Source organism: Aptenodytes patagonicus, chromosome 2 (genome assembly GCF_965638725.1).
Source record: "Aptenodytes patagonicus chromosome 2, bAptPat1.pri.cur, whole genome shotgun sequence".
In the NCBI taxonomy this organism is placed as follows: Eukaryota; Metazoa; Chordata; class Aves; order Sphenisciformes; family Spheniscidae; genus Aptenodytes; species Aptenodytes patagonicus.
The window spans coordinates 54,979,970-55,007,053 of record NC_134950.1 but is presented as its reverse complement, the minus strand read 5'-3'; the positions used below and the strand labels follow the sequence as shown (position 1 = coordinate 55,007,053).

The 27,084-nt window shown below is 36.7% G+C and overlaps 1 protein-coding gene across 4 annotated transcripts in view; it reads left to right on the top strand.

The window, feature by feature from the left end:
• The window catches only part of LPIN2 (lipin 2), a 47,673-nt gene extending 21,050 nt beyond the window's left edge, over nucleotides 1-26,623 (top strand). For all 4 annotated transcript variants that reach the window (XM_076329891.1, XM_076329889.1, XM_076329888.1 and 1 more), the window contains exons 4-20: nucleotides 1,540-1,838; nucleotides 5,641-5,748; nucleotides 9,554-9,677; nucleotides 10,327-10,648; nucleotides 10,890-10,989; nucleotides 12,124-12,311; nucleotides 13,514-13,607; nucleotides 13,977-14,046; nucleotides 14,155-14,244; nucleotides 15,011-15,093; nucleotides 16,230-16,374; nucleotides 17,223-17,371; nucleotides 17,850-17,936; nucleotides 19,750-19,902; nucleotides 20,923-21,037; nucleotides 21,721-21,824; nucleotides 22,145-26,623. In XM_076329891.1, the coding sequence (XP_076186006.1) occupies nucleotides 1,540-1,838; nucleotides 5,641-5,748; nucleotides 9,554-9,677; nucleotides 10,327-10,648; nucleotides 10,890-10,989; nucleotides 12,124-12,311; nucleotides 13,514-13,607; nucleotides 13,977-14,046; nucleotides 14,155-14,244; nucleotides 15,011-15,093; nucleotides 16,230-16,374; nucleotides 17,223-17,371; nucleotides 17,850-17,936; nucleotides 19,750-19,902; nucleotides 20,923-21,037; nucleotides 21,721-21,824; nucleotides 22,145-22,289 (2,376 nt within the window). In that variant the 3' untranslated portion in view covers nucleotides 22,290-26,623. The remainder of the gene's footprint in view (nucleotides 1-1,539; nucleotides 1,839-5,640; nucleotides 5,749-9,553; nucleotides 9,678-10,326; nucleotides 10,649-10,889; nucleotides 10,990-12,123; nucleotides 12,312-13,513; nucleotides 13,608-13,976; nucleotides 14,047-14,154; nucleotides 14,245-15,010; nucleotides 15,094-16,229; nucleotides 16,375-17,222; nucleotides 17,372-17,849; nucleotides 17,937-19,749; nucleotides 19,903-20,922; nucleotides 21,038-21,720; nucleotides 21,825-22,144) is intronic.
• The last annotated feature ends 461 nt before the right edge of the window (nucleotides 26,624-27,084 follow it).

Genomic DNA, 27,084 nt, shown 5'->3' with positions numbered 1-27,084 from the left:
GTGTCATTCCTGACTAATCTTCTGCATGAGTGTCCTGTAAAATAACAGGCATCTTGTAATTAGTTCTGTTCTTACCATGAAATTGAGCTCCATAACTTTTTATCTTTCTCCTCTCTATGCAAATTCCATTCACTTCTACTTTTGTTCTGCTTTGTCTTTGTCCCTTCGCGGTGTGTTTCTTTCAGTCTAGGTGTCAATATCTTCAAGTTTCTTGTAACAATGTAAATAAACCCCAGGCAGTCCATTGGTAAAGCTTTTCCTTCATTTGAATTGTTCCTTCAAAGGACAGTGAGTTGTAATTAATTTAAGGTTGGTTGGTTGTTGGTTTTTAATGTGAGTAAATTATAGTTGAGTTCTTCTTTTTGAAAGATACTTTACATAAATAGTGTCTGACATGGATGACAAGACTGCACCTTCCCCAATTTTGTGGGTAACACTGAACTGGGAGGAGAGGTAGACAGGCCAGAAAAAGAGCCACCACATAGAGCCAACTTGGCAGACTGGGATACTGGACCAACAAGATTCGCACAAGGTTTAACCAAGATACATGTGACGTCTTGCATCTGGGTTGGAAGAATTCCACACAGCAGTACAGGCTGGGGTCTGACTGGATGAAATGCGTCTCTGCTGTAAAGGCTGGCAGTGTGCCCTGGCAGCAATGAAGGCAAATGTGTCCTAGTCTGCATCAGCAGGAGTACAGCCAGCAGATGGAGGGATGTGGGATTGTCCCACTCAACCTAGTATATATTAGGCCAAACCTGGAACACAGTTCTGGTCTACTGAGTTCTGGTGTCCCCAGTTCAGGAGAGACATGGAAAATTGGAGCCACCAAGATGATCAGGGGGTTGGAGAAGTTGAAATAGGAAGAAAGGTTGCTGGAATTGGCTGTGTTCAGCCTAGAGAAGATTCAGGGGGATCTAACCACAGTCTTGCAATACCTACAAGGTAGTCATAGAGCAGATGGAGGCACTCTTTTCACAGGGATGCCTGGTGATAAGACAAGGGGCAAAGGGCACAAGAGGGAAATTCTCCCTCACTGGAAATACTCAACATTTGGCTTGACAAGGCCCTGGATAACCTAGCCTGAGGCCCTACTTTGAACAGAAGATTGGACTAGATGATCTCCAGATGTCCCTTCCAACCTATACCTTTCTATGAATCTGTTTCAAAATAACTAGACAGCAGTGGATTTAATTAGCCTATTTTTATTAACACATTTACTAAGCGTGGATAGAACTGGTGTGCTCAAGGGCAGATAATTTCAAAAACATTCCACTGACTGGATATTTGTTTTGCTAGAAAAATCAATTGTTTATGTCTGAAACTGTAAAAATACTAACATTCATTTTTCTGAATTTTTTGTAATCCCTGTAGTGAACTTGGTTCCTTTCTGGATATCGGCTTCATACCACTGGGCTATTGTATGGTTTTGTGTCTAAATATAGATGCAAGGATTAATCTATGACTGACAACTATCCTGTATGCATGAAACAAAGTTAAAAAAAAAAAGTCTGTTCTTTATTTTCTTCTTTTGCTTAGGAAAAAGTTCCTGCATATTTGGCGACATCTCCAATACCCACTGAAGACCAGTTTTTTAAAGACACTGGCAATCATTTGAAATCAGGTGAAAATGAGAGAACATGTGTAAACTCAGAAATTCCACACTCTGTGGAAACAGAGACTGCATTCACCCCAGGTTCTGTGAAAAAGAAAAAAAGAAGAAGAAAGAAATACAAACAAGATAGCAGGAAGGAAGATCAGATCTCTTCTACTGGGACAGAAGAGATTTTTGAAATGGAAATAAGCTCAGATGATGAAAAAAGTGTTCAACCCCTAAGGTAAACTATCAGATACTTGCTGACTGCTTTCACTGTTACCACTGAACATTTAAAAGGTGACTTGTACCTTTCCTCTATGCAAGTAATGCATAAGTTTCAGTAGGCTTTTCCTCAAACAAACAAAACTCCAAACCATTATCTTCCACGTCTTTACAGAATCCTTCAAGTTTGGCCATTTTGTTATGAACAGGAAACCCAATTAAGCCCATTCTGGTAAAGAAGCATTTTCATGATCTGTTGTGTGACTGAGAAAAAGTTTCAGTGTAATCTCTCTGATGAAGCAGAGTGGTCTTCTGTTGTGTTTGGTAACCTCTTCATAAACTGCAGTGTGGAATGCCTGTAGTACACCACATCTGAATTTGACTTCTCTGTAACTTGAAGTTTACTTTAGTAATTGAAAACTACATAAATTAATGCTCCTTCACATTAGTAAAAAGAATTCTTTGCATGTGTGTAGTCATAAAGGGGGGGGGAAATCAGTCCTGTATTTTGAAGTGGATAAACTATTAGTGAAGTGGAGCTTGTGGTAAAGTGGTAGCACATACTAATAAGCTGAAGAAGTTTATATGAGTAATAGGAAAGATTATAGTAATAGAAGAAAGCTATCAAGCTTACAAATGCTTAAAATCCAGGAAAGGCCTACGCATCAGTTTTATGTGGAAGTTTCTTAGGCTTCTTAACAAAAGAGGTGGACTTAGTTTTTAGACAAAGCTAGCCGCTTTATTGGACAGCGTTACTGTTAAATGTAGTACTGTCTGAATAAATTGAAGATCTGGTTTGGGAATTGGAAGAATGTTTTGGTGTAAGAGAATAAAGTATAACTGAAAAAACTCCTTCAGTATGGGTCTTCAAGGGAGTCTCAAATTTAATAAGTACCAGTCAAAAAGGTTAGTGCAACAGAAAAACATGACCGATAAAACACAACAAACAAAATTTGGATTTTAAAGTGTTTTCTAGAATGTCTGTGGCTTTCTTAATTCATTTGCCTTATTTTTTCACTGTCATTTATGTCAATGAATTGTCATTTAGATATTCACTGCTCTGTTTAAGTCTGGGAATTGGCATTTTGTTTGGTTTGAGATTTTTCCTTTTTTTCCAGTTTAAGAAAAGCAAGATCTTTGTTCAGTCTTCAGTGTAAGAGTATTAACAATAACTTGTCATAGCGAAACCATCAAAAATAAAAATAACTACCAAGTACACGAAGAAAATATAACCCATTAATTGTTTATTCTTTATTTAATAAATTATTACAAGTGTATGAAGAATTTAGGAATGTCGTGCCAATAATGGCTGTTTTCACCCAGTGTTTTATTTGTAAATCACATTTTTTTTACATATATATATAAACAGAAACAGCAGTAGAAATGCATTCTCAGTCAGAGAAGAGTGTTATGATGTGGAAGAAAGAAGCTTTTGTAAAAGAATGCTGTTTTCTTGTGAATAGCAAGTAAATGCAGGACTGAAAAAATACATTGTAGTAATGGAAGCCTAGAGACAGTAGGTTTGTGGCTATGTATCTGTTAATGGAGTTCATATATGGTCATTCCAGTGGCCTACCAAGGCAGGGAATAAAATGCCTTGCAATAGGCATACACTGTTTTCTTCCCAGCTAGATACTGTTGTGAAAAAATGTTCATAAGCTTTCTTTTCACATCCTGTGGGGGATGTAAGGTGATATCAGCAGGTTTGTTTGGTTTGGGTTTTGTTGTTTTTTTTTTTTTTTTTCAGTGATAAATGTGTGGCTCTTGGTGGGTGGGGAAGAGAAACTTAACTAACTGTTACTAGACATAGCTTCAGATTTCAAAGTGAAACTGGGAAAGGAAAAGGGAGGCTCATGCTCCAACAAGAAGGTCAAAATTCAGCCACAGGTACCAGTATGTAATGTCTTATCTAGTTCTATTCTTATAAAGTGGAAAAACAAGCTGTTTCCTGTTCCTTGGGAAAATCCATTTCCAAGTGTTCATGCAACTTTTTAAAAAATATGTCCTTTGTCTTTTCTAGCTATGATTAGATATGTTAGTAGTACTTGACTTACCTAAAATAATACCAGGAGGACAGATTACAGTGTGTACGCTCAGAAATAGAGGGCATTATTTCTCCAGTGCTAAGGGTGTTAAAGTAGTTACCTGTCTCTAAAATCGTATGTATTTATTTAGACCATGTATAAAATGGATAAGGATGAGAAAAAGTGGTAACACTGTTTATAAATGTTGCAAAATAAATAGCTTAGAATTCATAGTGCTACTCGAAGTTATAAGTTGATGCATACTGATTTTTCCCCTCTTATTTTCAATAATCTTTGACTGCATTTCGATTTTTAAACTTCAAATTTATCAACTTATGGATGAAAATTGAGTTTTTTGGTGCTTCATATGAACTCACTTGGTCGCAATTTCCCAGTGAATAAAATCTGTTCAGTACCACCTGTGTGTCATCTTGCCCCCCTCTGAAGTCATAATATTGAGGACGTCTCTGTAATAATTTTTTTTATTTGTTTACTTAATTGTTCAATAATACCTTTTTCCTCTTTTGGAGATAACTTAGCACAGGATACAGACAAAGATAGTACGAAACATATTTCAATCACAGTTAGCTTGGTTTATGAATACAAAGGATGTACGGTCTCTACTGCTCTCATCTCAAGACAAGCTGTCATCATCAAGTTTCATAATAATAGTACTTCTGAATAAGAAGTGGAGCTATTAAGACATTTTTAGGGTTCAGTATTTAACATAGTCTAGACTGTCTTCCAAATTAAAGACTTGTGCAAATTAGGTAGATCACTGTAACTGCTTAGGGTCTAATGGGCTGTATTGAGTAAGTGTGTAAATACTAAATATTTATGTATTTTAATACATAATGTTAAAGTTTTTTCTTTTATCCATCCGTAAGATAAATTAGTGTTAGCATTTCAAAAGAAGTCCAGTGCAGCCATGCTGCTAATGGAAGAAAAATACTTTTTCGTTTTTCTTTCATAATAATGGCTTAAAGTAATTTGTATTGCATTTTACACTCAAATTCCAGGTTTATCTTCCTTTGTATTCTAGCCACTGTGTAGCCATGATGCCCTTGATCTAACCTCAAAACAAGTTAGTTGTATCCTGAGAATAGCTATTTATTCAGTTAAATTCAGAAAGCTGTAAAAAGATCTGAAGTACTTATGATGGAAATATTTAAAAGGGACTTCTGTGTAAAATACAATACAAGGGTCTTACTGTTGGTTGTTTGGGTTTTTTTTGTTATTGAGTAGACTTCCCAGTCAAAACAAACCCCACTGTTCAGAACAGTACAGTCCTAGCTACTTGTCGTAGTTTATGGTAACTTGTAAACTCTTGGGTAAATTGTGAGGCTAGTACCTACCCCTGTTTTCTTACTGGTTTTAATTTGTGAAATGTGCAGCTGTAAAGCGCATTGTCAAAACTACCTTTTCTATTTAGCTTTTTCAGTGTTTCTAAGGTTTACGTATTAAGGGTTATGTGTAAATCTCTATTCATCTTTGGATTTTGATAATATTAGCTGGTTGTATAGAGTGATACCACTTATGCTGTTGTGACTTCTTCAATGTTAATTTACTATGTGTCAAAAGTAGTAGATTTTTAAACTTGCAATATTTTCCAGTATTAATAATAGTTTTTATATACATTTTAAGTTATATAAAGGTGTGTTGCAAACAGTGAATTCTTTAAGCTACACACTTCTTTCTTTTGATCTTGGATTTTTAATAATGTACAAGTAACTTTTCTAACTGAATTAGTAATGCAGATTTCTTATAGCTGACTTAATGTCCCATATATCTCCACAGAGGATCCTCAAATTCATCACCAAAGGGTGAAGAACAAAAAGAATCTTTGATTTATCACTCAAAGGATCATTACCCCTTATCTGATGGAGACTGGTCCCCTCTGGAGAAGTAAGTCACTTTGTAATGTCATCATATGTATAATGATGAATAATTATTAAAAAATTAATATGCCTTTTAATTAATTTTTTTCCCCTGATCTGTAAAACTATCAAACATGCCTAACTTGTGATATCAAATGCAGCATTTGATACTTACTTGGAACTTTGGGAACTTTCCTCTCTACTGTATGTATTAAACAAAATTTGTGTCTTTTTTCTTTTTTTTTTTTCTCCCCTCAAGTGAAAAAAGCTTTTCATATTAAAATTCACTGTTAAAGAAAGAAAATGCAGTTAATAAGATTTCCTTAGGTTGAGAAGGGTATGGAAAACAAATGTTCCCTATGATTAACCCTAGCATAAGCAACACTTAATATGCCATAAAGCAGAAGTGTTGAGTATGTAAGTTAGAATTTGCCAGGTGAAATAATGCAAATTACTCGAGGTAAAGCTAGGTCCTCAACTTGAATCATATTCTACTTCAGAACAGGATTTGCTAGTTACTGGAATACTAACCCAGAGATACCAGAAACAATATCAGTTGATTGTGGATTCTTGCAAATGACATAATACAGCTTGCCAGTCAGTTTTCAGTTACAGTGACTAGGGCACTTCTGTTTATACACTCAAGCTCTTCAGTTTCTGATGTTCATGCTATTATATTCCTCTTGCATTCAGTTTCTACATTTTTTTCAAGGCTCGCCCTTTGGATTTCACCACTCTAACACCAATCTCTATTTGCATTAGAAAGCATTCTGTCCATATGTGGTAGTACTTGAGGTAAATTTCATACTTTTCCTGAATATTGGGCATAGGGAAGGGCATATATATATACATATATATATATAGCACATAGCATGCTGAGCAGTATCTTGATTCATCTTAACTCTTTGGTGAGTGTCTAGTTTCACTGCTTTTCAGTTTGACTGGGGACTCTACCTCATAGCAGATACATTCAATGTCAGTGAGGATTACTGGTCAGCCTTGTGTGATATCCATTGTTGCATGTTAGCTGCTCAGTGCACAGGTGCCTGTTCTTCTGTATCAATAGATGGTAGTGCAGAATAGAAGAGAGCGCTTCAGAAAATACTTTTTGAAGTGCATATAATCTCTCTGCTTTGGGTGTTGCCAGGGCTGTGGCCTCAGTAGAGTCTGAATGTACCACACCGTGCTTGGTTCCTGCTAATTCCCCCCGTGCATAGCTTGTTAATGAATAGAAGCAGTTGGACAGGAAATCCCATTATCGTTCCTTTTTATGTTTTGGGCTGACAACCACATCCTCAATTGTACTTGATGAGATGTAGTTTTCAAATATTCCCCAAAGGTTTGTGGTTTGTGACTGAAAAGCAGTCACAGTGTTTGACCCTGAGGATTGGCATGGTGTTGTATGGATTATATCACCTAGATAATTGTAGCGTAGAGGCTGATACTCCTTTTCAGTTTATAAAACTCTAGCTAACATAGACTAGGCTATATCTGGGAGATATGATTCATGCCTCTCTTCTTGATTACATATGTAGGGGATAGTCTGCTCTAACAACTTGTTTGTGCATCATGTGAGATACCTAGGCTCTTTATAGTTATGGTTTGGGTTTTTTTTTAACAAGAAGCTATCCAGTACAGACTGCAGTGTAACAGAAAATGGCAATTTTCCTTTCCCTCTTGGGGGGGGGGGGGGGGGCGTGGGCGAGCAGAGCTGGGCGGGGGATTCTCCCTTGCATGAGCCATCTAGGAGAAGAGAAGTTTTGCATGAATTTATTTCTCCTAAGCCACCAAAGAAAGATTCTATAATGTAGCCATTGTACAGTGAAAGAGAAATGGGAGGTTTAAATAACCTCCCTTTTGGAGACCTGGAAAAGCTGTCTTAGTTGAGGTTGGACATCTTGCTCTTCAGAACCTCTTGCAGGAAGCTAAGGGAAGATAATAGCCTAAGTCTTTTCAATAAGGACACTTCTGTTTGTCCTGCTCACTAGAATAAAACCAAAAAGCATAACTATTAACTATTTGATACCTGATACCATCAATGTTTTTCCTGTTTTAACAAGCAATGTTAGCATGACTAGATCACTGTTACAAGCGTGAGCCTTTTGACTAAGGACTTCTCCCTGAGAATGATAATGGAAGACTTATACTTTGGGGGAAGTGGAACAGGCTTAGGTTCTCAAAGCCCTGAAGTATTCAGTCTTTTGCAAGTACTGCTGAATATTAAGAATTAGGCTTAGAAACAAATTATTTGGCACGTAGGGAAAGTGAGTTCGTATTCCTCCTGAAAACAAATACGTACATGTATTTTCGTCAGTATGTTACTTTAAATAAACCCTTCTAACAGTACAGAAAATGTGATTTCTGTAGGAAATTGTTAAAGGAGAACTGAGGGGGGAAATCTCTAAATGGTTTTCTTTTTGTATCCCTGGATGAAGGGACCTCAAAATATCATCTGGTCCAACCTTTCATGGAAAAGGGAGACTAGATGAGATTAATCTAGCACCTTGTCCAGTCACAAATTGAAAACCTCTTGTGATGGGGACCACGTCCCTGGGAAAGTTGTTCCAGTGAATGATTACTCTCACTGTAAAAAAATTTCTTTCTTATATCAAGATGAAACCCCTCCTGGTGCAACATGTGCAAAGACAAGTGTGAAGTTCTGCACCTGGGATGGCATAACCAAAGAGCCCAGTACAGGCTCAGATCTGTGTGGCTGGGCAGCAGCCGTGCTGAAAGGGACCTGGGGGTCCTGGTGGACAGCAAGCTGAATGTGAGTCAGCAGTGTGCTGCTGCAGCAACGAAGGCAAATCGGATCCTGGGCTGCATCTGTAGGGCGTTACTAGCAGGGACAGAGATGTAATTGTCCCACTCTACTCAGCGCTGGTCAGGCTACACCTGGAGTGCTGTGTCCAGTTCTGGTCCCTACAATTCAGATTCAAATATTGAGGTTTATATATATATTAAAAAAAAAAACAAACCAAAATACTCTATGAATGTCAAAGTGTAAAAAGAGCAGCATTTCTATAATATGCAATATAATTGCCCTGTTCAAGAAAGGATAGACTTGGACCTGTCCCAACACTAAATGCTACTTCAAAACAACCTCTTGTGTTTCCTTTCCTCCCTAAGATCGTAAGAGCAAAATGATTTTGAAATCACACCTTTCTAGCATTTTGTAGAGTGCGTTCTTTTGGCTTAAAAGTAGTCTTGGCTAAAGTAAATTTCAGAGGTCTGTTTCTGATTTATGGATAATAACCACTGTAGGAAAAATAGGATGCAACTTTAAAATGTCATGAGTCCAAACACATCTGAAGGAAGTTTTCAAGTAATCTCCCTTCCCTCTCCTAAGTTATCTTGTTAATGTTGTTTTCCCCACATCAGGAATTGGTGGTGTTTTGTGCATTTGTGAGTTAGGTTTGCAGGACTTTTATTACTCAAGTCTTGGCATAGCAAGCTTAAAAGCTATATTTTTACAGAGGAAAGGAACTTAAAGCTAATTTCTGTCTTTTAGATGAACTTTTTTTGTTTTGTTCTGTTTTGTTTGAAAAATGGAACATGGGCTGAGGGGAGAGCTATACCTGCGCTGTAGATATAGTGGAGGAATCTGTTTAGGGTGATCGCTATGTAAGTCCTTTAACGTGATTTTGGTTTTAACCTAATTTCTCACTGTCTGAAAACCCTGCTGGGCTTCTTGCCATGTTGCTGAATAATTGAAGCTCTGTTAAGCTGTAGAAAACTCTACCAACGGTAGCTGCACAACAAATGCATTTTAAACACTGTAGCTTTCTTTTTTCTTTTTTTTTTTTTTTTTTTGGTTCTTGTTGATTTGCTAGCCCTTTCTCTGAGCCAGTCTGCCCTAAAAGTGATTCAGAACTAGAAGTTAAACCTGCTGAGAGCTTGCTCAGATCTGAATCTCACATGGAATGGACATGGGGAGGATTCCCAGAATCAACCAAGGTAAATTTATTTATTGTCTATAACTTTGTGAACTGAGTTTTGGCATATCTAAAATTGTGTCCTAAGAGAGGACTGGAAATCTGCTCCTGTTCTTCAGAATAATTCAGCTGAAATAGGAAAGTAGCACCCCCTTGTGGCTGGCAGATAGTCGAATTTGTTGTGTTCAAAAGCTGGTCAGCAAAGTAATTCCAGAAAACATAGCAGTAAAAATCTGAAATTTTTGAATTTGTAGTTAGAAACTGAAGAAAGCAACTTCAGAAATTAATTTCCCTTATTTTAGGCTAAGTTCTAGTTCATTCCAGAGGAATTGTAGCCTTGATAGAGTAAATTTGGTATCTAACATGACAGCTGGTGACAGAAGCCCTGGTATGTCTACATTTATGCTTTTTTCTTGCCATGGTTTGGACAAGTCAGCACTTCCTCTATGCCAGTTTCTTTACTGAATTTGTAAATAAGCTAGTATGAAGCTTCTGTTGCAGGGAACTTTGCTAATAAGGTGGGACATGTTTTATGTTGCTAAAATACACGTTTAAATTCTTACCCGGTTTACTTGTGACCAGGACTTGTACCATGAGTACAAGTTTAATGTTTAGACCAGAATAAAACAAACATGTGAAGTGAAACGATTGACTAGAGTTTTGTGTTTCAGATAAGCAAAAAAGAGAAACTGGAACATCCCAGAACAGCTACCATTACTCCATCAGAGAAGACTCATTTTAGGGTCATCCTCAGCTCTGATGAAGTTGAAGATGATGATGATGTGAAAGATTCTGTCTGTACAGTACTGAAACCTGAGCCAAGAACTCATCCTCTGTTTAAGCAGATGGATGTTAAAGATTCTCTTGCTTCTGCAATCATAGAACCGCAAGATCCGTTGCCATTAGATGCTGATCATCATTCCAGACTGTTGGTGGACCCTTTACCAGAAACAAAGCCAATAGCAAAAATTGACTCTCCCTCAAAAAAGAAAGGTATATAATAAAGCTGTTGATTCTTTCCTTCAGTGTGATCTACCAAATGTGAGGCCATAGTGGAAAAAGTATAAATGTGCCTTTTCAGTTTTTGCTATTTAAAGTCTTATCTGACTAAAACTATAATTAAACTCTCGGATTTATAAATGCTACAAGTAAGTCTGAATCTTCCACAATTACATTTGCGTTTAATGTGTCTGGATAGCTTCATCTTAATAATCTTAATTGTTAAAATTAACAGGGGTGCACAAGCGAAGTCATCATCAGGGGCCTGATGATATTTACTTGGAGGACCTAAAGGCTTTGGAACCTGAAGTTGCAGCACTCTACTTTCCCAAAAGGTAATTTTGAATTAAGGTTCTGTGGATCTAGGGTTATATTGCAACTGCAATATGTGAGCTATTACTGTATGATTTAGGTGTTTATGCGCCAGTTCTGATAAAAAGAATTGGACTTCAGGTTTCTAGGCTTTTGTGGAGTAATCAGTACTGATCTCACTGTGAAAATCTGTTTCTGATTTGACAAGAAACACATTGAAAGATCATGTGGGAGGTCGTTACTGAGAGTTTTCATCTTTGTGGAACCTGTATGTTCTGCAAATATGGGGGGGGGGGTAAGTTTAAACTACACAATCCTTTTGCACCGGTATTCTATTTGCCATATTGCTAGCTCTAGATAAGCACACCTCAGTTTATTTTTTGCATGCCCTGTACGTCCCTCCCAACTTTTTTTTTTACTATCAAAAAAAGACCAACAAAAAAAATCCCACAAGATCTTCATGCAAGGCAGCTCAGTCTCAAAATTCACTCTTGTTTTGGTTTTTTATGAAATCAAAGCATTTTATACCCCTAAAATACTTTCCAAAAGAATAACTGTCTAGGAAGACCTTTGTAAAAATACAGGTTAATAAGGAAGAAGTGTATTGGTTTATGTTAAAACTAACATTGTAAACTTTTCAGTACTTACTGATTACATTACTTGGGATCAAACTAATAACTAACCTTAGATGACAGTGTGATTTTTTTTTTTTTTTTTTTTTATTTAAAAGGCCACCTTTCTTTTCTATTGTACTTTTTCCGAACACAGTGTTCTAAAAACATCAAGCAATGTCCTTTTTCCTTTTATTCTTATTCTACAGCTTTCTGGTAAAGATTGAGGAACATAGTGTTCTGCAAAAGTAGAATGTAGAGGATCTTTTCCTCATTTAAATCCAATTTTGTTGCAGGCAAGAGAAATGTAATTATTTCGCAATTTAGGTGAATGTTAGAACTGGAAACTGTCAATCTGCCAGTATTATGAAGGGGGTGTGTGTGTGTGTTTGTCTGGTTTTTTTGGTTGGTTTTGAAATTATGTTGTAAAATGATGTAGGGTTTTTTTTTCTTTTGAATAATCATATAGTGTGTTCTGTAACCTAAAATCTATACATTTTTTTGCAAGTGAAATACCTATGGAAAATGTGGGCTTCTTTTCTATAGTGATTCTGATCCAGGCTTCAGGCAGTGGACAGAGTCAGATACCCTTTCCGGTTCCCAGTCACCCCAATCAGTAGGAAGTGCTGCTGCTGATAGTGGTACAGAGTGCATGTCTGATTCTGCTATGGACTTGCCTGATGTTACACTTTCACTTTGTGGAGGTCTCAATGAAAATGGAGAGATTTCTAAAGGTATGTGAAAGACTAAAACATAAACAGTAATAAAGCTCAGGCAGCTAAACAAATGAAATGGCTTGAATGCTCTGATTTCCACCTTGCAAAGCTTTGGCTTATTATTATGCTCATGTTGAGAAAAGGGGATGGATAATCTTTCGTTTTCTAAAATTCTCAAGCATTTGCCAAGCAGAGATAGCAGAATTTAACCTCAAATTAATCAAGAGCACTCGATGTCTTGAAAAGCTTTCTGTCTCCTTTTTTACACTACATATTGCATATCTGACCAACCACTCTTGTTTCTGGCTGCAGTTACTTGCTTAGTCCTATATAAATCTTCACAATTTATATTATTTCCAATTGCCTGGTAATTTTTCTTCTTTATTTTTTTAAGTGAATAAAAAAACTTTGACTATTGTGTTGGACTATCTTTTCTCCTGCTCTACTTTTCCTATCCTAAATGTTTGTTAACCTTTAGGCTTTACCAACTGATTCTTCTCTCTTAATGCTCTGGTTAATTTTAATACTGAAGTTGTATGCATTTTTGATGGAGCTTCTAAGGAGCACATCATCGTCATGAACATATACTGCAACGATTTTAGTGTTACTTTTTTAATGGTCATCCAGTCTCTAATGCATCAAGTGAAATTTAAATGCTTATTAATAAAGGCTCAGAACAGCTGTCTTGGTAACATGGTAGTAATACTGCATTTGATTTGAAAAAATTATGTCTTCCTTGCAGGGGTCTTACACTACATGAATTTCTGCAAACTTGTATAGTCACTAGTCATGAAAATGCTGTTAGTAGTCAGTGATTAAACAAACCTGAAAAGCTGACAACATCCTTCCCCCTCCCCTTTTAGTGTAGTATGTAGGCCCCTTACCTGCCGTAATAATTTTTAAAGAAAACTTGCTTGGACAAGCATGGCTCTCTTCTTTTCCAGCCTGCAAACTGAATTAGTTCCTACCTCCTCCTTATCTTTCCTCTTCTAATTCCTTAGTTCTCATTACTGTGACTGTTGAAGTGGTATGAGGCTTTCCCTGTTACTGAGGGGGCAGTCACAAGGCTTGACAGGTAGGCCATATTAGCATATCTTGAGTGATGCTGCAAGATCAGCAAAGACTCTGAAATGACAGAAAGTGTTTTCCTAGATACAAACTAATCGGACATCTTGGGATTTTATATTATTGTTTTTAATTAAAATCTGCTTCTCTTGCAGAAAAATTCATGGAACATATTATTACTTATCATGAATTTGCTGAAAACCCTGGACTCATAGACAATCCTAATTTGGTAATAAGGATTTATAACAGGTAAACTCTCTATATCATGCAGTTAAGTCATAGAAGATTTCATTTAAAATCTACCCTTTAAAGTGAGTGCATTTCTCAGCTTCCATTGCAGTTTGTGTTTTTGATGGATCTGTTTCACAGTCTCGGAGAATGATTTTTGAACTGAAGATTTGCATTAAATTTAGCTTTAATTGAAGGGAGATTTTTTTCAGCAATTACCACTGATGTTGAATTGTATATATTAAAATAACTCTGCTTGCAGAAAACTTTAATATTAGTTGTTGGCAGCAAATACATATTTTCATCAACAAAAGGGCAGTTTGCACACTGATATTTATTGACCTCTAGTCAGGTTTTGTAATATCTTATCAATAACATGTTTTAAAACAGGTATTACAACTGGGCGTTGGCTGCTCCAATGATTCTGAGTTTGCAGGTGTTTCAGAAGAGTTTGCCCAAGGTAAATAGATACATGTATACTTTTTTAAAGATTTTTGTATGTAGTAACACATTATTATCTCTTTATTTTGTTTTTCTGTACAAATTAAAAACATGCCTAATTTTTCAGGCTACTGTTGAGTCTTGGGTCAAAGAAAAGATGCCAAAGAAGTCTGGAAGGTGGTGGTTCTGGCGCAAGAGAGAAAGCATGACTAAACAGGTAACTGAGACCTATTTTGACACCACACACACACCCCCTTTCCTGAGCTGTTAAAAAAATCAAAAAACTGTAATTTGTCAGAAGTGCCTCAGAACACTGCTCATGTAGCTCTGTGTCACTGATTGCCAGCTGAGAGTTACTCAGTGTTGCAGTAGCTGTAGCTGCTTCTGTATATTTAGTCTTAAATTATCACATCTTTATTCACTGTTACTAGTTGCTACAACAAAATTTATTTTATTCATCTCTTGCACAATATTCTTAAAATTCTTTCTTCTAAGCCATAAGCAGTTGTCAGAGCTACTCTTTAGTTACTGCAGTATGTTTTAGGAATGTATACACAAATAAATAAGTAGGTGCTGTGCTGCATAATAGATGTTATGCTGAGACACCCCATTTTAGACTAAATTAAGCTTTCTAAATCTTGAGTATGTGCCTTAAATTTACTTTCCCCCCAAAAAAGTGAATTTTATAAGCTTAGAGGTTGACAGCTCCTTTAATGCTAAATTCATCATGTTAGACTGACTAGTAGTTCTCAACTTCTGGCATGCAGAGTTTTGTTTCCTGAAATAATAAAAAGCTTTAATGGATCATTTATTCATAAGCATCCTTCTGTTTAAATAATTTACAGAATGAACGATTCTGAGACTTAATATAGTTTATGTACTATATTGATAGCTATTTGCTTAAGTGTGAACTATGAATTCACTTGGATCAATTTAAAATGCTTAAAATGTCAATATGTTTTTTTATTATCATGTTGCTTTAGATACCGGAGGCAAAAGAGGGGAAAACTGAGACGCAAATAGCAAATGAACTGCCAGCAACTATAAAAGAGCAAGTTAATAGTAGGTGTGTTCCTGTCTGAAGACTATTCTGTGGACTGAATAGTGTCTTCTTTCTTTTTCCTTTTTCCTTTTTTTTTTTTTAATGAAGAATTCAGTAGCAATTTACTGTGGGAAGAAACATTTTCCTCTAAGCTACTGAAGAGAAACCATATGTGTTTGGCAAACAATTCAGCAAAATAATGTGGCAGCAAACATTGTAGGAACTACAAATACACTACAATTATTTCCTAAATCCTATTGTGTTTACTTCTTAAATAGTAACATAACTGACAGAACAACAGAGACATATATGGTAACCTTTATCAATGGGCCATTACTCTGTAAATATAGTGGTATTGTTTCTGAGATATTGTTTGTCATTCTTTTTTTTTTTGTAAAAGCCTAATATTGTATGAATAATTTAAGCCATGTGCAATTTTTTTGTAACACTAAATAATTGAAACAATAAAATAGCATTAATTACAGTGCACAAGTTGCCCAAGATTGTGGTTGAAAACTAGCAGTATCTAGCACAAAACTGTCCCAGTCTAGATAATTTATTATGCATATTCATATTCTCCCATGTTTTTACAAAATACTTGTAAGTGTTGTTAGTTTCTTAAAGATTTAAGAAACTAAATAATATCTTGATTAAATACTTCAGAGAAATTAAATGCTTCTTTTAATCTTGAAGTCTCTAATCAGCAGAGAAATGTCTGTGAATAACCTTAAAAGGTGAGCTACTCCGCTAACTTATCACCCACAGTTTAAATTATGTAGTAGCTGTGGCAGCTTTTTTAAAAACAAAACACTGTTACTCATTCAGTATCCCTTTTTCATCTGCAGTTTACCTAATTCATCAACACAGTATTAGTGATCACTTGACACTGTGTCTCTACTAAACTCATCATGCGTGGAGCCAGCTAGTAATAGTAATATTTAGAGCTCCACCAATACTAGCATGCATTACAAGTCTTATTTGCTTATTGGCATATGCTAGCTTTATCTGGGCATTCACTAGACCATGGACTTCATTAATCTGTGCTATCAGGCTAGTAGCAAATCCTCAATATAAGCAGAAATCACTCTTGCATAAGAATCTTACGCAGTTAAAGAAGGATTTTCCGTAGCTTACATTTGTTCTGGTTGATGTCATGTTAGACCTCCAGAAGATGATTCTTCTAGTGATGAAGCATCACAGGAGTTGAAGGAATCCCTGAAAATAGATTCTGCCCCAGCAGAGCATCCAACCCATGGGAACATGACATCTTACAAGAAATCACTTAGACTGTCTTCGGACCAAATAGTAAGTGGCATGACTTTCTTGTACACAGGATGCTTCATAATTCCACTCTGGTTCTAAAAGTTGGGCTTTTTCTGCTTTTTAGAAACAACATATAAGTACGTTTAACAAAGTAAAAAATGATCTTTGGGTTACTTTTCTAGCAGTAGAAAAAAGGAATGGGGAAATTTAAAATTTAAAAAGGAATTTCAAGTATTTTCCAGTGCTAGTGTGGGCAACTGCAGGGAATTTTTTTTTCCTGTTGTGTTTTTTTAAGAATCTGTGTTTAGATTAAAAAATAATTTCTTACAAAGTTCTGTAATTAAACTTCTATATTAAGATGTTGCCAAAAAAGTGACATTGTGCAGTTTGGATATCCTGGGATCTTAACAGTCTAATAAACTGCATATCAATTTAAATATACATTATTCATTGCAGTCTAACTTACAAGTTAGCTTTGCTACTGTCTAAATACATGATCTTCATCAGGGAAGAATTTTGAGGAAAGCATCCACTAAGTAGAAAATACTATTGCATACTAGAGCAAACTGGGAGTTCCATTTGAAGTACTGTAAGTCTACTGTAATAGCAAGAATTAAACGTAGCAGAGAGTCAAATATCTTTTATTACTACTGCAGTCAGTGCTGCTGTAAGCAGATATACGAGCTATGGACAAATAACAGGTACCCAGACTACAAAACAGACTTTACCAGCAAAACTGTGCCAGTGTTCAACCGTGGTTCACTTTTTGATGAGTTAATCAAAATAGATGAGGAAGAATATACAAGCCATTTTCTGTAGCTCATTTATGATTCTAAAAATTTTATAGTGGGGACAACTTCTATTTTCAATTATTTTGATTTATTCTAAAGGCCAAGTTGAAGCTCAGAGATGGCCCTAATGATGTTGTGTTTAGTATTACAACTCAGTATCAAGGGACTTGCCGTTGTGCGGGAACAATATATCTCTGGAACTGGAATGATAAAATCATCATATCGGACATTGATGGAACAATAACCAAGTAAGTATCACTGGTTTTTTTCTTTTCTTTGATATTTTTATCTTGCTTTATTGATCCTATCCTGCTTTTCAAAATAAGATAAAGAAACTTGATTTAAGATGACTATTAAAGGATGTTCATTAACAGTCACGAAAAACACTTGTTGCTTTGATTTCAATTTGTACTTGCATTTACAGCACACTAGAAAATGCCTTTTAAAAGAATAATGCAAGGGTGATAATGTTTACCATATGACTATTGCCCGTTCAGTTAGACTTCTCCAGGTTTAGCATCCATAGGTTAACTTGGAAACTGACTTGTGCTGTATGGCCCCACTAATTGCTCTCTCTGGAGTAGTTACTAATTCTCTTTTGAAATAGTTAGGACCTTCTGCAGAGATATTTCTGTAAATGCTCATTATAAATTGTATATTCGTTAGTGGTTGTCTTTAACAAAACTCATACACTTTAGTATCAGCTATCTCTGATTTTGCTTTTAGGTCTGATGCTTTAGGACAGATCCTCCCTCAGCTTGGCAAGGACTGGACTCATCAGGGCATTGCAAAACTCTATCATTCCATAAACGAGTGAGTATGTAATCTATGAAGCAATTAGGGTTTTCTGGAATTTGGGAATTAATGGGCAGGTAATTGGATTGTTGTTAATAAGTATGCAGTCTATTACAATTTGTTGGTCTAAATGTTGGGAAGTGAGGTACTTCTGTCATTCACAAACAAAACTAAGTTGGTTTCCCCCCCCACCCCGGATGTATGCTTTTACGGGAATGGAAGCCACCACTTTTACTAGTTCCCTTCTCAAATGTTTGATCTTGCATTTTAGTTCTTAAAAACTGTGTGTGATATTGTTGTGACTACAAAAGAGAACCATAATAGCAATAACTTCTCACAGTCATGCATATGTCTGTTCCCACCAAGTCAGGTTGATCACAAAGCCTGTTACACTGTACCATGTTTGTAAGTTCAAACCTAAATCGTGTCCTTCCAATGCATAAATACTTTGTGTTTTAATGTGTTTGCTACCAAACTCAAGTGAATGCTCCTTAGGATAGATTTCATGTTCTGAAACAAGCCTAATTAACAACGTGACACTGCCACAAAGGGAAGGTTGGTGGCCTGGCTCAAGTTTTCTGTCACTTTGTTGCGCTTCTGGTATAAGGCGATGCAGTTCAGTAAAACAGTAGAAAAGTAATCTGGCAAAACGGCAATTTCCCCTTCCCCTCTCTGGGTTAGTCACCTGAACGTGCTCACCTTGTGATCTGGAAGAACCTGCAGAGGCAGCCCGTGTGACTGCAGGAGGGGAGGAAGGAGAGGAAAGATGACTTCCCCCTTGCAGCAGTGGTGAGGTGTTTGCTTAGTTCGAAAGTGTTGTGAACCACACCCTTACAAATGTACTGTTCATCTAAGAGGTGTACAGCCTTACAATATTTATGTCCAGTGACTTAGGGCAGAATAAACCTACATTTTTCCTCCCCTTTCAGATTTGGTCCTTTGTTTAGCAAACTATTTTTAAAAAAATATAGCGATGCCAGAAATAATACTTGCTACTGAGGATCACAGGATGATCAACTGTTAAATACTTCGTGATCCACTTAAAATAATCAACTTCTATCTGTGTTTTTAAGTTTAGTAGTCTTTCTTCCCCAAAAATATTTGGAGTCTTGGAATCTTTTGATGACCTTTGCTCTGTTACATAGAGCTAAATTTCGTATGTGGCCCCTTGCAGTCCATGGGAGATACAAAATAGAGTTTAGGTTATTCAGTGCATAATGGAAGAGTAGTTTTGGAGTTACTTGCCAGATTCAATCAGGTCTTTGAAAATACACATAAACACTCAAGCCTTTCGTGCATGCAGTAACTGCGTACAAATTGCGCAACAGATGAACATACAAAGTCTGCAGGAAAAATTCAGGGGCTTGATGAATGCTTCTTGTTACCAGTCCTTCACTCTGCGCTGCAAATTCTGTCAACAACCTGAAAAAATCCAACCACCAAGAGAGGAGATCTGGCATCCAATATTATGTGATGCGGATAATTTAAAAAATTGCTATCATCCTACAGCTGGGCTGAAAGAAGCTGGATAAAACCAATGTGGCACTTCCTTAAACACAATCTAGTCCGTCTAATTGTGTAATCTGAGTATTACCATCCCTGTTCTTTTTGCACTTCCTGTTTCTCAGTTTTGATTGAGTCATGTATTTGAACTATTACATGCCTTGCAGATTTTTTAACAGTGGAACAGTCTTTTCCTTGTGTGTGTGCAGAGCACTGCAACGAGTCAGTACCTAAACTGGTGCCTCTGGACATTGTTATGACCGTATACTTACATTTGCAAAGAAACTCTTCAGCAGGAACATGAACTAAGTTGATAATTCTTTTCTAGAAATGGCTACAAGTTTCTGTACTGTTCCGCCCGTGCCATTGGGATGGCAGATATGACCAGAGGATACCTGCACTGGGTGAATGACAAAGGAACAATTCTCCCCAGGGGCCCTCTCATGTTGTCACCCAGCAGTTTGTTTTCTGCCTTTCATAGGTAAGCATGTGGGATTTCATACATCCATTCCCTCCCCATCTCAGAGGAAGAAGCAGATTAAAAAGATTTGGCATGCTGACCATTACAGCTGTAACCAAATGTTCCACTCTGTGCTGGATTTGCTACTGAGAATTGATGTCCCCCTGGTTATCGTTTATAAGCTATTTGTTTTGTCTGAATTTCATGTGTAGTATACTTCTGTTTCTGGGGGAATGTTAGAAGTGGCTACAAAACACAAAATATCAGTCATAGAGCAGCTCATTTTCCCTCTTCTTCATTCCTCTAGTCCATGACTGATTACTGTTAGGTTCTTTTAATATCAGTACAATTTTGTCTTTTCAAGTACAGCTGCAAGGATTGTAGTGCAGTGCTACTACCCAAGATAGAGGGAAAAGAAAAAAAGCTGGGGAATATAGACTGTCATACTAAATGATCTTGTGATATTGGGAGTGCTCCATATACGACTACGTAAAAAGCAATATGGAGTTTAGCTATGGTTCAACTCAGTTGATCTTTTGAACCAGCCGTAGTCTACCTGTTCTTGCTGGGAAGAGCTAATAGTGGAAAAGTCTTTTTGGTTTTGCTTGTTTTTTAGTAAAAACAACTGATTCATGGCTAGCAATGACAGCAACTTCCATTAAGGTCGCTAATAGGCCTTCCGCACTCTTTTGTCAGAGGCGGGAGTTGTAACAAGCTTACGTGCACTTGATTAGGTCTTCTGATTCAGATGGTCATCTACAATAAAAGCAGTTCACAAACTGCATTCACAACTGGGAATTTCATCCCATTTACTTAGCCTAGGCACAGGTTATTCACCTATTTTTGACCACAGATGTTGTAAACCAGCAAATGTTTTATTGTCTCTTGCATCATTCTTGGAAAACTACTGACCAATGTCTATATAACTACCAACGCTAGCAACAGGAAGCAATGAGAACATAAAGGTCAGAAAAATGGGGAAAGGAGGATAGCCTCTATCAAATCATGATTTAGAATTTGACTGTTGAAATTTTATTTTAGGGAAGTAATAGAAAAGAAGCCTGAAAAGTTCAAAATCGAATGTTTGAATGATATCAAGAACTTGTTTGCTCCCAGTAAACAGCCTTTCTATGCTGCTTTTGGAAACAGGCCAAATGTAAGTCTGCCCCTTTCTAATTGAAGGGTTAAAATGCACAAAATACTCGGGAAGCAAAAGAAATAGGCTTTTCTTTTTGTGTCTATTTAAATTTGAATAAGGAAATGGGACACTGGTGCTTTTATGGGTTTGGTCAGGAAAACCCACATGCAGATACCTTAAATAAAAGCTGCTAGAACTGTTTATATGAGAAAGGTTACAAAGATGTGTTAGTATTCTGAGGATTTTATTAAATATGTGCCACCTTTCCATATGCTTTTTCAGCATTTTTGACAGCTTTATAACCTAAGGGTATTAATTCAATCCTCCTCAATCTTGAATCCTTTTTCCTATCGTACAGTTCCTGTATTTTCTCTGCAGATCAATGCTATTGTAATTGAGCTAGAGAGGGGGGGTATTCTAAGAGGAGTATTGCCACAAGGAATGGTATTGTGTGGTATAGATTTTGTGCATGTTTGTGGTCCCAGGCTTGGGAACAGGAATTAAGGGGTTGGGGGGAATGTTTTGTTTTGGGTTTTTGTTTTGTTTTGTTTTTTGGCTGTTGGTTAGGGGGCTTTTTTTAAGGGGCAGTTTTACTGTACCCTTTCTGGATCAGCTTTTCTCATTCCTTCACGGAATTGTTTGTTTTATCACGTTCAATAAGGAAACGTTGAAGCGTGTGCTTTTGTTCGTGCTTTTTGCAGGATGTATATGCCTACATGCAAGTGGGAGTTCCAGACTGCAGAATATTTACTGTGAATCCAAAGGGTGAACTGATCCAAGAACGGACTAAGGGAAACAAATCTTCGTAAGATCATTTTTATTTCAGTTAAAGAAAGCATTTAGGAATGAGATTACAAAATAATTGCAATTGTGACCATAATTCGATCTCCTATTACATACAACACGTGAAAATCTTATTTGCCAGAGACTTACAACTTTGGATTCTTAACTGAAACTTTCCAAAAAGAAAAGTAAACTGACAAAATAAAATTGAAAATTGCTTCTGCAGTAGCAATGCCTTATTTGACTATAGCGTTCTGGTCTAGACTTCTAAAGCTCTTTCTTGGCTACAGTTGAACAGTGACTAGACTGTTAAATAATGGTCTTTCTTCTTTTTTAATGTAGGTATTACAGACTAAGTGAGCTTGTGGAACACGTGTTCCCATTGCTTAATAAAGAACAGAGTTCTGCATTTCCGTGCCCAGAATTCAGCTCCTTTTGCTATTGGAGAGGGCCTCTTCCTGACCTTAACATGGACGACCTGGCCTGAAAAATACTCCTCACCTAGAGATGGAATTTCATATTCAGCTACTCAAGTTTAAATGTGAAGAACTTTCTTAATGAAGATGCTAATTTATATACTGGTACCATAAGTCTTACTAAAGGAATCACTTTAACTGGGTTGGTTTAAAACAAAGAAAATGCAAAGCTACTGTCTAATTTTTTTGTGTGGGCTTTGGTTGGGTTTTTTTGTTCGTTTGCTTCTTCATTGCTTGTCTTTATGTACCTGTTCTAAGGCACTTGAGATTGGCCTGTCATTGATGGTCATGGTACCCGAGTGCTTCAGGGCAACTAAATGCTGAGGTAAACTATGACTTTGCATTTTCATCAATACAGACCTTATTGTAAACATAGATTTTTTTTTTTTTTTTTTTTTTAATTATTATTAGTCTTAATAGTATATTTTCTAAAATGAAGCCAAAAAGTGTATGGAAACTGCCAAATAGAATGTCAGACCTATTAATAAAAAACATGGTCTAATGTTCAGATGGGCAATTAGGCCATTTTTGAAAGGAGCCAGAACCTAAGACCAGTGTGCTCTTTCTCAGCTAAAATACAGAAAATGTGTAGATGTTACTAGCCTGACAGACTCTGAAGACATAAAATTCCTCTTTAAGTATGCCTTTTGTCACACGTACAAGATTGTGCTTGTACCATTCATGCTCAAACTAACTCTGCTTATTACTTTTTTTACATGCAATGCTTAAACTATTTCATGAGCTTGTTAAAATGAAAGTTGTCTTCAGATACTTGTATGGCTTTTGTTGTTTTCAGGCTGCACTATGTCATGTTAAATTTCCATCAAGAAACATCTTGAACATTTCTGTAAGAGTTGAAGAGCTGGCATTTTTTTCCTTTTTCAACACAGAGATGATGCATATATATGTGTGTGCTGTATAGGCCAGTAAAATGTATGTACAGATTATATTCAGGGAATTGTAATACTAAAAAAAATTACGTATTTAATTTTTTAATTGTCTACTGCAGGTCTTTCCAGAATTCTGTATTGCAGGTTTTCAGTAGCTGGAAGGAAATGCAGCTAAATAGTGAGATTCCAGGTATGAGAATGGTTAAATGCTGCAGAGCAGAATAAAACCTTTTTTTTTCATTTTCTTTTTTTTCCCCTCCTTTTTTTTTTTTTTTTAACTCTTGGGTTATTCATAAACACCATGCTGGTCATTCCTCAGGTTCAGATCAGGGCCTGTGAACAAATTGCATTCCAAGTCTAGTGTTTATCAGCTGCAAAAGCAGCTAGTATTTCTCTCTCCAAAAATACTTGAAGGCAAAGGTAGTTCTGCTTTTTAAGTTGAGTTAGTGCATTTAACCTCCTTCAGACAAATCTATGGTGAGAATATATGATTCCACCAGCCCAGAGGGCTTAAGGACGACAGTCATTTAAACATCAGTCCTGGGCTTTCTGGGCGCACAGTCTTTTCCGTCACTCCTTAAGCAAGTTCCTGGGGCCATGCATTAAAGAACATTCCAGGGGCAACATCCAGAATTTCCACCAGGCTCTGGGGCGAGCTCTCCCCTGTACACAGCTCCCAGTGGGAGCAGGGGCGTGTGCTGGGAAGTGTGAGTGATCTTTAGAAGGCATGTGTATGGCTACCTGCTGCAGTGCCTGCACCAGGGCTGCTCTTCTCAGAAACGGCTTGGGCAGGCCCTTCTGCTTCAGCTTACTTGGGCTGAATGTAGGAAAGGAGCTCTCTTTGCTTCGCTACCTGCAAGAGAACGTTTAGAGGATTTTACCCCGCCCCCACAGGAGTATTGTTCTGTATCAGGCTGACTAGTCTTAAGCCACAGTTCTGATGTAACACCAGCTAATGCTAGACAACTGGTGAACTGCCTGGGGGGATAATTTTTGGATCACTATATAAATGAAATCACTTTTTCTTTATAAAACTCTACTGTATTCCCGTGTCTATGAAACATTAAATAAAGAGTAGGGACAAGCAGAATCAACATGGAACCTCTCTTTCAAAGCAGGAGTATGAGAGTGGGAAAGAAAACATACCTGTCTGTCACGGTGTGCCATGCGTGTCAGTGAATTGAAAGGTATCCTTGTTCTTGTACAGTGAGAACAATACTTCCTGTGATTGTTTCAGCAAATTCTTGGTCCTGTCACCAATCTGCTCAGTGTTTAAGTGGATTTCACAGGATTCAACTCAAGGGATATTTTGCTCTTACTGGGGTTTTGGGTTTTTTTGTTTGTTTGTTCTTTTTTTTACTGTCAGAAGCTTACAAACATCATTCCATGTATTTTTCCCCCTTTTCTTACCTGTTATTCTGTAGATTTCATTAGAAACGGAAATCTTCATGATCACCAAGTGCTTTGAATATCAATGGGATTTGAGCTTTGAAGTCACTTAAATACTTTAAAATAAATAAGAATCCAACATGATAAAGTATTTTAATTACAAGATGGAATAGTCTATCTAAAGATTCTATTTTACAGAAAGGGAGTGAAGCTGCCTCTCCTAAAAGAGCCCTTCGTGGATGTCAAAATTTTCTTTACCATGCCTAATTTATTCTTGGTGGCCCTGGTATTACACAGGTTTTCTAAAACTAAAAGCACTTCATGAAACTGGGACGGGTTTCCAAATGGGACAGATGGTTACCAAGGTTTGGCTGTATCTTTCTTGGTTGATTTTTTTTCTTTTTACTTGGTTAATTTTTTCTCTTCACTTCAGTTCCATTCCTCTTTTCAGATTGTCATAAAGATAAGCTGTGGATTTTAAGGTGGGGACTTGAGTAAACGAGCAGTGTGGAAAAATAGTGTCAAGTATATCTCCAAATGCATATAACTTAAGCTGGTATGAATACGGGGGTTGTGTGGTTGTAGAGAGCCCCTCATTCTGCTAATCTGTTATTTTGCGTTATAGGGATGTCGAAAAAGTTGCTTAGTTAAAAAATTTTGCTTTTTTGCTCTGTAACAGCTACAGTTTTGATAGTTGTTTTTTGATAAAAAGTGTTCTTGAGTATTTCTGATGAGAGTAGGGCAGGGTTTTTGTTTTGTTTTGTTTTTCTAAATCTGGCTTGTATTTGAAGCTTTTCAGATTGTTTGTTAACCCCGCTTAAGGACAGAATATGAAGGCACTGTACCTGTCATGGCATACCGATGTAATTTGGACTGCCGGGCACTTTACTGACTCTAGAAAAGACATTTCATTCTATCAAACTGTGGGTTTGTGCTGCAATATTAATATGAAGTGGGGTAAATAAGAATTGTGCATTAGCCTGTCCTTTGTTACCTTAGCTGAGAGAAGTGGCCTGAAACTAATATTTGAGAACCGGTTGTGCTATACTTATTTAAAATTAGCGCAAGCTAAATCATTCTTTCTGTGAAAGAGGAACTTCTAAGTGTGTACGTCTGTAGGCGCGTGCACACCCCTGTTAAGACTGTGTTGTTGAAGATGCAGATCCTCTGAGCGTTGGAACCATGTCAAAGGCTGACTCAACGACGCCCATCTGGGAATAAATAAGGAACATTGCAATCCAAAACTTGTTAGTGACTTGGACATTACCCATTTCTGTAATGATTTAACGATCAATAATTTAAGTGGTACACACTTCTGGATTTTTTAATTTTATTTTTTTTACTGTACCAAGCATGTTTGTACTCCAAAAGGTTGGGCTCTCGCCCCTAACAGTACACAGTTGCATGTGCGGTCTCGGCTCATGTTTCCTTAGCTTCCTGTCATCACTATACTCCTTCTGAAACTTTTTTTCCAACTGGAGAAGTTTTAACGCTTGTGTCAACTCTGTTACGGAACTTCTGAAGCAAACTCTGAATCCGCTTAATGGTAAAGATAGAGACGAGATTTCATGTTAATGTTTCATACAAGTCTTCTAGAAAATGCTGTTGTTTCATACATGAGAGTTGTTTAAATGACTGTAATGCAAATTCATAATGAAACATCAAAAATACATAGTGAATTTGAGATGCCTTTAAAGTGTCACTTTTGCCTGAAGAAGTTTTAGTTTCCAAAGTTAAATTCTGCTGAATAGAATGGAATTGTTTTGGATTTTTTTTACAGTGTTAATTACTTCCAGATGAAAGTCAAAATGTTGGCTTATTTTGAGGGTGGGAAAACTCTCTTCAATCATTTGTTTCATTTTCATGTTGAAGATGTGGAATACTTGATTGTTAAGCAACCCAATCACTAACAAGGTAGCGTGTTTAAAATTGTCAAATCTGTGATCATACCAATACAGACATTTTTGTTAAGACTGGACTATCTTGGGTACAGTAACCCACACTTCAGTGCAATGTTTATTGATGTTCAGAACAATGTTATCACAATAAACAAACGTAAACTAAAATTTTTCTTTGCTTTGTACTTGAGAATTCCATTCTTGTATTGCTAATGTAGTAAATGTAGGGTAACTTAAAGTGTATTTGTATTTTACACGGAATCCAAGTTGCTCTTCTGAGGACTATGATACATCTGCTTTCTCTCACACTCAGTTTAATTTTTTTGGAGTGTTTATACAACTGATAAATAGTTGCTGTCATCAAACTTACATTATGTGCCAGTATCAATATTGGGTTATAGCTATAATGAAAAGCAAACATGCATTAATAATACAGAGTATCAGGTAACAGATGCACGGATTGGGAATGCACAGGCTGCCTTGAAGAAAACCTTGCAACCACATAGTTTGAGCTCTTGTAAATCTGCCCTAATTTGGAGGTTTATCTTAATTCCATCAAAGTTTTACTTTTTCCTTTCAAGGCATAGAGTATTGTCTTCCACGACAGTTGTTAAATTGCTTGAGGCAAT